Source organism: Podarcis liolepis (genome assembly GCF_965112155.1).
Source record: "Podarcis liolepis genome assembly, chromosome: 7".
Classification (NCBI taxonomy): domain Eukaryota; kingdom Metazoa; phylum Chordata; class Lepidosauria; order Squamata; family Lacertidae; genus Podarcis; species Podarcis liolepis.
This window is the reverse complement of record NC_139561.1, coordinates 84,768,403-84,778,237: the sequence shown is the minus strand read 5'-3', so window position 1 is coordinate 84,778,237 and position 9,835 is coordinate 84,768,403. Positions and strand designations below refer to the sequence as shown.

The 9,835-nt window shown below is 46.1% G+C and overlaps 1 protein-coding gene across 2 annotated transcripts in view; it reads left to right on the top strand.

The window, feature by feature from the left end:
* PPP1R37 (protein phosphatase 1 regulatory subunit 37) overlaps positions 1-9,835 on the top strand; it is a 52,255-nt gene that overhangs the window by 19,203 nt on the left and 23,217 nt on the right. For both annotated transcript variants that reach the window (XM_083515781.1, XM_083515782.1), the window contains exon 2: positions 9,283-9,380. In XM_083515781.1, the coding sequence (XP_083371907.1) occupies positions 9,283-9,380 (98 nt within the window). The remainder of the gene's footprint in view (positions 1-9,282; positions 9,381-9,835) is intronic.

Here is a 9,835-nt window from a genome sequence, read left to right as displayed (position 1 = left end):
AGCTGATCTGGGATGGCTGCCAAGTACACAGCCAGCTACAGTAAGCGGATCTGTCCTCTTCCGCCCCCCCCCCCCCTGCCTTGCAACTCTCCTCGCAAAAAACTACTTCAATTGGAGGAACAAGCCTGGTCTGTCACAGGACTCCTTCTTCGCAGAGAGATGTCCTCAGTTGTTAGCTTTGCCCGGAGCTTAAAAAGATCAAAAGATGAGTCGGGCACTTGTGATACTTTCTGGGAATAAATAAGTTGGAGTTGCTGGTTTTTTTAAAAAAAAATCCCGCTTGAACGTTTATTAGTTGGCTTTCTAAATTGGTGTCGCATTTGTAGTGGAGATGCTTGTACGGCTTTCCTGCAGCATTTTACTTTTACGTGTTTGCACTTGTAGTGAACCAAGACTGCAAGTTTTAATTTGTCAACTGAAGCTTTATTGCAAATTTAATAGGAGGAAAAACCTAGTATGATTTTGAAGCTATTTTGTTCTGGTGTGTTACTGTAAAAATGAATGAAAAAGAAGAAAATGAAATTTGCCTCTCCCCCCCCAGTCGTGAGCGTGTGATTATTCTGAGGGTGTGTGCCTAAATTCCTCCATTAAAAGCAAAACACTGTATTGAAGTTTTGATGTTGAGGTGTAGTTCATTGATCAGTTATAAAGCAGATTATTTAATCAGTGAAGGCTGCAGTTGTGTGTATGCTTACTTGTGAGAAAGCCCCGTTGAACTGAGTGGGACTTCTAAATGGTTGGATTTATTCAGCTGATGTTTTGAATAGGTAGAGTGGAATGGGAGACAAAATCCTTTCTCTTCATTAAAGGTAAAGGTACCCCTGACCGTTAGGTCCAGTCGTGGACGACTCTGGAGTTGTGGTCCTCATCTATAGGCTGAGGGAGCCGGCGTACAGCTTCCGGGTCACGTGGCCAGCATGACTAAGCCACTTCTGGCGAATCAGAGCAGTGCACAGAAACACCGTTTGCCTTCCCGCCGGAGCAGTACCTGTTTATCTACTTGCACTTTGATGTGCTTTCAAACTGCTAGGTGGGCAGGAGCTGGGACCGAGCAATGGGAGCTCACTCCATCACGGGGATTCGATCCGCCGACCTTCTGATCGGCAAACCCTAGGCTCTGTGGTTTAACCCACAGCGCCACCCGCGTCCCTTTTTCTCTTCATAACCCCCTCTTATTGCTGAACTTCTTTGTCTCTGGTTCCTTAACTATGTTACCCGTGAACGGGTTTCCCTCCCACATCATCTCCGTGTGAAGCAAGGGAAGGAGTGAAAGTGAACTTCTGAGGTGCAAGAGGGAGGAACTCTGCCAAAGTCTCTTTGCTGTTCATGCTAGGGGTGGGTCAAAGAGCTGAGCCAGGAGAAAATGGGTGCTTTGGGATTAGGACCCGCTTGGCCAGCACCTGAGCTTCTGTCCATATCACAGAAATGATATTAGGACTTCCAGGAGATGGTAGAGACACCTTTTTCTTAAACAACTTGCAGAAGTAATTCTGTGCAGTCCAAAGTAAATTATCCAGCTTCTGTAAAAAAAAATAGGCAAGTGAGTTTAAGAGTATGTGTGTGTGCCTAAAAAAAGGGAGAGTTCTGCCAAAGCTTCATGTAGGCAAAGAGAAGGTTAAACAACCCTTTGCCCTGACACTGCCCATTTAAGGCCACGTGAGTCACTAGTCAGAGACTCTGCAGCTCAACCTTCAGCCCTTGCTCAGTTTTAATCTGTGGCCCATGTTAAAAGTAAAGTAGCCTTACGAGGGTATTGGGGTATGTGCACCTGGTTATCCAGACCTTCAGAACTAAACATTGGAGTAGACTTTGCTAACGCTGCTCCTACTTGTTGACAACCTGCGGTTTTGGTATATGTATGTATGGTCAGTTTATGAGAAAATAAAAGGCATAGATGCACGATGTGGGGGAAAAGGGCTCAGTGGATTAAAAAAATATGGTGCTACATATTCAGGGTGTGCTTGCTTACAGGGCAGCCTCATTCCCCCCCTTTACATCCTCAGTTCTCTAGTTGTAAAATTGGTCCAGGCAGCTTACTTCACAGGGTCGCTGTGCTACTTTGTGAGTAAAGAAGGACACTCGGTGTGCATGCCGAAAGGACCTCTTTGGTATTAAAAATACAGAGTAAATGCAATCCCATCCTCAACACTAGCCAGAATGACGCAGTTGCCTCCAGGGGGTTGGTTTTGAGAACCTAAAGGGCAGCAGGTTGTAAATTATTTAATTTAGTATTATGATTGCTATACTTTTAGGCAATTGCAGGTTGTTGTTTTTAAAGTGTCTGAATGTTCCATTCTGTAAAATGAGAATAAATGAGAACCCTGATTTGGGAGATGGAACATAACGGAAACAAATAGCTTTAGTAGCATACTTTGTTACGACAACGTATACATCTGTGTGCACTGCTTTCATTTGGGAGGCTGAGCGGTGCATTGTGAGGAAGGGAGAGAGTTGTCACCATTTGGATTTCCCACTTCAGGCACCAAAATATCTTGAGCGAGCACTGAGTGTGAATAATATTTAGTGATTTGCTGGAACAAAGACTGCCTGTCTATTCATACGCAATTTTTGAGCTTAATTTTTAAAACCGGAAATTTCACAATACATATTTTGTACAGTGTATTACACCCTGTGTGCGAATTATTGGCAAGAAAACGCCTTCTCCTTACAGTAAACAAAGGGCTGGGAATGGGGAGACTCCCAGGATTAAAATTTATCTAAGTTTAGACCAAGCAACTCTGCTTTATACAAGATAACCACCACCCATAGACTTTCTTGGCTTAACAGAGCTATAAGAACAACATACATATATAACGTATAAATTGTATCTATGTAAATTATATCCAACAGTATAAAAGTGTCTTTAACACAAGTGTTTATTTTGTATCATTTTAATTTTGTTTTAAATGTATTTGCTTTTTTTGTTTTTAACTGTTTTTTATAATCTTAAGTGTACATTGCCTTGTGAAGGCGATTAATACATCAGTAATAATATAGAGCAGCTTTCCTCTGGCACACTGAAAGTCCATGTGGAATTTCTTGGGCAGGACTATTCATAAACAACAAATCATCTTTTGTGCTAAGAAAGTATTAGGAAAATCAGCAACAACCGTGCATATTTATTTCATAAATTGAACACACCTGCTCTTATTTTTAGTCCAAAGTTTTAAGTTATTTTTAGTCTACTTTAGATTTATACCCCGCTTTCCTATAAAAACAAGAGCCAAAACTACATATAACAGTGGAAGGGAACCGGGCTGCAGTACTGCAGTTCAAAAGAGAAGCTGTACCTGCTGCAGTTCCTTGGTCAACATAATTGTCACCTCCCCTTCTTTGACTCTGGCCATCCTATTTCAACCTCTCTGCACTAGCTGGAAAGGTCTGCCCAGTGTGTACCCTCTCTTCCATCATTCTGGAAAACCCTGGCTGATACCTGCATTCAGCTGAATGCCATTCAAACCCCAAACTGATAATGTTTTTCTGCTAATGGGCTGCTCTGCCAGTGGCTGAATTTCTCAGGAAAGTCTCTCTTAGCTGGAATGCCTGCCATTTGAGGCGCATTTCTCCTTCAGCAATTAGTAGCTTGACTTTATTAGTAGCTTAAGGGTTTGCTGATTAGGGATGGGACACAACTTCCAGGGGAAGTGCAGGTAGGTACAGGAGCTTTCAATAAGGTCTGATATTCCACATTTCTTGGCTCATTGATCCTTATTTTCAGAAGGCAGTAATCACTTTTATTTACCCTCTCTCCGCTGATATCCTCGAAGAGCGTTGTCATATTCTATAGTTTGTTCATTGCCACCGTCAGAACTCAAAGAAATTTTAGACTAAACAAACAGGCTGGAAAGTGCGTTGCACATTAAATTCGCACACGGAATTGAATAATAAACTGCAACCTTAGGTTCTCACTTCGAGAAGCTGGCCAGGGGCTTTGCTACAGAACACCTTTTAGGATCTTTTTTTCAAAGCCCAGAACGAAATGTGATGCCAAATGAAAGACTTCTTTTTCTCCGCATATCTGAACGCCTGGCCCGCACAATAAAGCAATTAAAGTGGAAGTGTGCAGCAGCTGCCGCAGCTTGGAAATTTCTGGTCTTCCCCGATAATTACGTTAGTGGTGGAATTATCCTTTCTCCGAACTGAGCCTGGAGTGGGGGGTGGAAAGATCGCTCTGCTTCAGTAATCCAGACCGGATTACAACGTTGTAATTGGATCCCTGTGCAACGAACTCCGTTTTGTGATGCAAGCCACTTGTTTTGCTGCTCTCTGAGTGTTCCAAGTCGGTCTCTGTCTGTTCCGGCGTGTAAAAAGGACGCTTTGAGGGCAGCTATTAAGGGCTGCCAGAATTTCTTGCCTTAATAACAGGCCTCTTGCTATCTGCCTCCTTGCTATCTGGGACGATTGGGGCAATGGAGGGGGGGGGAAGGGACTCCTTCCTAGGGAAGCACAAGCAATTTACATTGGCAGTAAATGGGGCTGTGGATGTACTTTGTGCTAAAGCAATCCCCCTAAAATTCTGCTGCAAGGTACTCCCAAATCCAGGGCCCAGTTTTTCAAAGCCCTTCCCCTAATTTCCCATGCTTTGCAATAGCTTCTCCTAGCCAATTGGGAGGGGCAAGGAGCTCTTTGGGAAGGAGGAGCAAATAAATCCAGGCCCCCTGCAAGCCCCTCTGAATCAAAGAGACTGGTTCTGGCCCCTGCCATGTGGTTTGTGGATGAAGGCTGGGAGCAAAGTTCCCTCCTTCCAAAGTTGCTGCTACTGTTCCGTTGCACCTGATTTCTACCTTACCCTTATCCCTGGTAAGACCTTCTGTGTCGTCCTTTCCCAGCCCTGCCTTCTTTTCCTCCCACTGGCAGGCTTCCTTCTCTCCAGACTTTGCCAGATTAAGTTTTTGCAAGGCATTTTGCGCTGGCGTAGACAAGGTGCTGAAGCTCTGGCATCTGTGGAGCTTAATTCCACAGCTCCTCTGGCTTTGGGAATGTCTGCAAATGTTGCTAATGCGCTTTTGAGCGTGAAACTAATTCTGGCACGACTGCACTGGCTACCAATTAGTTTCCAGCGCAATTGAACGAGCTGCTTTTGACCTAGAAAGACGTAAGTAGCTCAGGACCTTAAGGCCCACCTCTCCCCACATGAACTAGCCAGACCCTGTGCTCATCACTGGAGGCCCTTCTCTCTGTGCCCACCTCTGAGGGAGGTGCAGACGGTGGAAACTTGAGAACAGGCCTTCTCAGTGGTGGCTCCCTGCGTGTGGAAGGCTCTCCCCCAGGAGACATGCCTGGTGCATCGTATTTATTTTTAGGCAGCAGGCAAAAACATTTATTTTCAGCTAGGTTCTATGTCCTTTATTTGAAGGGTTTTAGGTGTACTTGTAGCCTCTTAACTTAGTTGGGTGGGTTGTGTTAAAGGTAAAGGGACCCCTGACCATTAGGTCCCGTCGTGGCCAACTCTGGGTTTGCGGCACTCATCTCGCTCTATAGGCCGAGGGAGCCGGCGTACAGCTTCCGGGTCATGTGGCCAGCATGACTAAGCCTCTTCTGGTGAACCAGAGCAGCGCACGGAAATGCCGTTTACCTTCCCGCCGGAGCGGTACCTATTTATCTACTTGCACTTTGATATGCTTTCGAACTGCTAGGTTAGCAGGAGCAGAGACCGTGCAACGGGAGCTCACCCCGTGGCGGGGATTCGAACCGCCGACCTTCTGATCAGCAAGTCCTAGGCTCTGTGGTTTAACTCACAATGTCACCTGTGTCCCTGGGTTGTGTTAGTTCTGCCTTTTTATATACTGTGGTTGGTTTTAAGGGTTTGTTTTCGTTTTTATTCTTTGTTTTGGTGTTTGTATTATTAAAGCCACTTTGGGTCACTTTTCACGAATAAAGGAACCAGAAATGTATCTGATAACAATAACAATATTTGCAAGAACAGGCACTAGAAGATTGCTTTTTTAAAACAGAGACCCAAGATTTTCATGAAAGAGTTGTCCGTCCCAAAACACATATTGCACTAGGAAGTCCCCAGTTCAAATGTCACCTCAGCTGCTGTTTGTGACGTGTGTCATCATGGGTGTGCAGTCTTTTTGTTTCAAAGGACAAAATGTACTAGTAGCCTGCCCTGAAATCATGAGAGAATTACAAAACAGTTCATTAATACAATTTACAGTAATGGAAAAGAATTTCCAGTCATTCTGTTTGGTCTACTATTGCAATAAAGTTTGCAACGCTTTCAGTCTCTCTCAAAACAATTGAGATTACATACCTTTTGTCATTCCCCAGATAGCTCCAGTAAATTGCCCGAGTACTGCTAAATCCTGTGCTGTTATGTGTCACTTTGGTGGGGGGGAGGTTTCAAGTTTTAGGCATGCTGAATCTTGATGGGCCGTGGTCAAATCAAATAATAAAATTCCTGTGGAAATTGCTAATAAAAACATCTTGGGATCCTGTGTTAATTTTAACTCTCAGCGTGTCATTAATAGGATCTAGTATACATATTATAGTTTTAATAACAGAACCACCACCAATGAGCAAAATTATCCTTTCCCCTCCATGTTTCCAGCATACACCTGAGCCCCTCCCATTTGTTTTTGACAATTAAAAATACTTTTCACACAGCGGGAAGCAATACAGTGGTACCTCTGGTTGCGAATGGGATCCGTTCTGGAGGCCCGTTCACAACATGAAAAGAGCGCAACCCACAGCGGCACATCTGTGCATGTGCGGGTTGCGATTTGCCGCTTCTGCGCATGCATGTGACGTCATTTTGTGCTTCTGCGCATGCGTGAGCGGTGAAACCCGGACGTAACCCTTTCCGGTACTTCCGGGTCGCCGCAGGACCTTAAAGAACGTAACATGAAGCAAACGTTACACGAGGGATGACTGTAGTGAATTTATTCACCAATGGTCATAGGTGAGGCTTTAAATCAACTATCCATTTAGCTGAATTATTTTCTTTAATCTGTAATGAAGCCTGATAGATTTGGGATCAAACTCTCTTGGTGGTTTTTACTTTTATAAAGGCAAGCTTCCCACTGGGCATGCCCAATCCTGTGTGCACATGTAGGGCGATGCTCTGGATCCTGGCCTTTACCTCCACATGCAATTTGGGGGTGCAAATGCTGGTATCACTTTTCAGAGCTCTCATAAGCTGTTGTTGGCATCTGGCTGTCTTGAAACAATGGAGTGCACCTCTAGGGGCAAAGTCTAACTGCTGTGTTAGCAGTACCAAAGTGACTTCTCTGGGCGCAAGCCCCCGGGCAATGGTTGTGGAGGTCCTGAACTGCCCAGAAGACAAGACACCCCCCCTTGGCCTCACTGATGTGGTCCAAAGGAAAGCAGAGCAATACATTCAGTACCAGCTTGGCTGCAGGAGTTGCATACAAGGCACCATCCAATTGTCTTAGGGACGCCACTCCAGATTTGTGTTGGGTTTACTCCTTAGCCTTTTTCTTCTCCCAAAGATATTCTGCAAGACAGCAGAGGTTGAGGACCAGAGTTTTCCTTCTCCTAGATGGGCTCCCTTCCCAGGTGGGCAAGCCCCATCTGCCCCTCACTTCCCTCTACAGCAGTGTTTCCCAACCGGTGTTCCGCGGCACACTACTGTGCCGTGAGACATTGGCTGGTGTGCCGTGGGAGGGAGGCGGGCGAGTCGGGCGGTGAGAGGCGGCGGCGGCGAGGATCCGCGTCGAGCCGGGGGCGGCTCCGCGGTGGTGGTGCCGAGCGGCGGGGCAGCGCGTGCAAAAGGGAGTAGCGCGAGACAGCGGAGGAGGAGGAGGCCGGCATGTCTGGGCAGCAGCAGCAACAACAGCAGCAGCAACTCCCGGCGACGGCTCCTCAAGCCCCGCCGCCGCCCCCTCCTCCGCCCGCTATCGCCGCCACCACCACAACAGCCGCCGCCGCCTCAGTTGCCGCCATCCCTCAGTCCCTCGCTCTGCTGCCTCCTCCCACCCCCAAAGCTTGGAGGTTCCCCGGCAAGGGGGAGGGAAAAAACTTTCACTTTCGTGCGTCCCTCCCGGCGTGACGCTGCGCGCTGACGTCACGGGGCGGGGCTTTAATGGTGGTGTGCCGTGAGATTTTTTTTCAGTAAACAGGTGTGCCGTTGCCCAAAAAAGTTTGGGAAACACTGCTCTACAGCACGTGCAGAATCTGCCTTCTTGACCGTTGGATGAGCTATTGGCCTTGTCTGCTCCATCTGCTGGATCCTGTCTTTGCATGCAGTAGAAGTCCCTAACTCACTGAGGGTTTGATACCCATTGGCTACCCTCACCTGGTTTAGCCCACCAGTCAAAGCCATACCTGAGGTGTGGCTGCTGTTCCATTCTGACAGCTTCTAGGAGCCACAAGCGAGAGCAAAGATCAGGGTGGGGACCAAAGGTGGACAAGCTGCCTCAGAAAGAGCATGATGTGTCTCCCTCCCCTAACACCCCTTACACCTCTTTCGTAAGCAAATGTGTGTAAAGGAGCTCTGAACACCTGAAATGCAGTGGTGATGCTTAAATGTGCTAGCTTTCAGCTTTGAAAGAATCCAGTTTCTGAGCTCAGCCATCTGCATTCTGCTGCTTGAATCAATTTGACTATCTGGCACCTGAGGTACCCGATTCCCTGCTCCAGTGAACAAAGCTTTGTGGCTGCTGTCGGGATTCTGGCAAATCATCTCATTAGGCAACATCTGCTAACACCAGCAAAAATGCTGGCTGCTTGGACAGGGCTGGAAAAATCCTAGAAACCAAATGCTGGCACCTAGGTTAAAAAAAATACCCCCAATCTCTTTTCTCAGGTATTGAACACTTGAGAATAAAAGTTTGCATAAGGAGCCAAATCCTTATGACTAGTCCTGCAACTGATTTCATTGGCACACACAAAAACATCACTCCAGTTCCCCTCTATGCCGCCTCAGTTTCCCCTATTACTCTCTTCCGCAACTTTCTAATGCATGAAGAGATGGAGAATTGGTCCCTGTGCATGTTGCGGCTCTTACAAGCAAGCAAGTGTTCTTTATTATTATTTAATATTTATATATCCCACTCTTCTGCTAATAAGAGTGGTATGTGACAGAGCGCTATATTATAATCTGGTTGCAAGGTTTTAGCTAGCACTCGCCACTAATGACAGGTGACCTGTGAAATTGCAATATGGCTTTTGAAAATTTACTTGATGTGTATTTGTTTATCTGGTTGTTTGACTTTCAAAAATACCCTGTCCCGCCCCAAAGGGTCCTTACAGTGTGTAGGCGGCATAAATCAAATGGACTGCTAACCATCAGTATGATCCTTTCTCTCTCTCTTTCAGCTCAGAATGTGACTGTGGAAGAAATTATCACCGCCTACAAGCAAGCCTGTCAGAAGTTAAACTGTAAACAGATACCCAAACTACTGAAGCAGATCCAGGTATGTGCCTTTCCTTAAGTGCACAGCAGAAACGCTTATCAGATTCGTCTGTCAAAGGCAGAGATGGATTTTTATAAACACTGAAGAAAGCTGGCTATCGCTGGAACTGAACAGTAATAAAAAAAAGTCCTCTCTTGGAGTTGGGTCACGTGTATTTCAAAGGCTGCAGCCCAGGCCCATGTAGCACAGCAAACACTAAACAAGGACAAGGTTTGTGTGTGTCTTTCCATTGCTTCCAAGATGGCTGTACTAACCTGGAGAGGGAACTGGGCCAGAGCCCAAAGAGCTAAGTGAGCCTGCAAGGTTATGAACATCGGAAGGTGCTTCACACAGTAACTGAAGATGCTGAGCTTTGGGCCCTCCCTAAAAGCATACAGGGATAAATCTATCCATGCAGGCAACAGTGATCTAGAGCCCATTACTGCTTCAACGAGCAGCTTCCTAGCTTCCTTCCC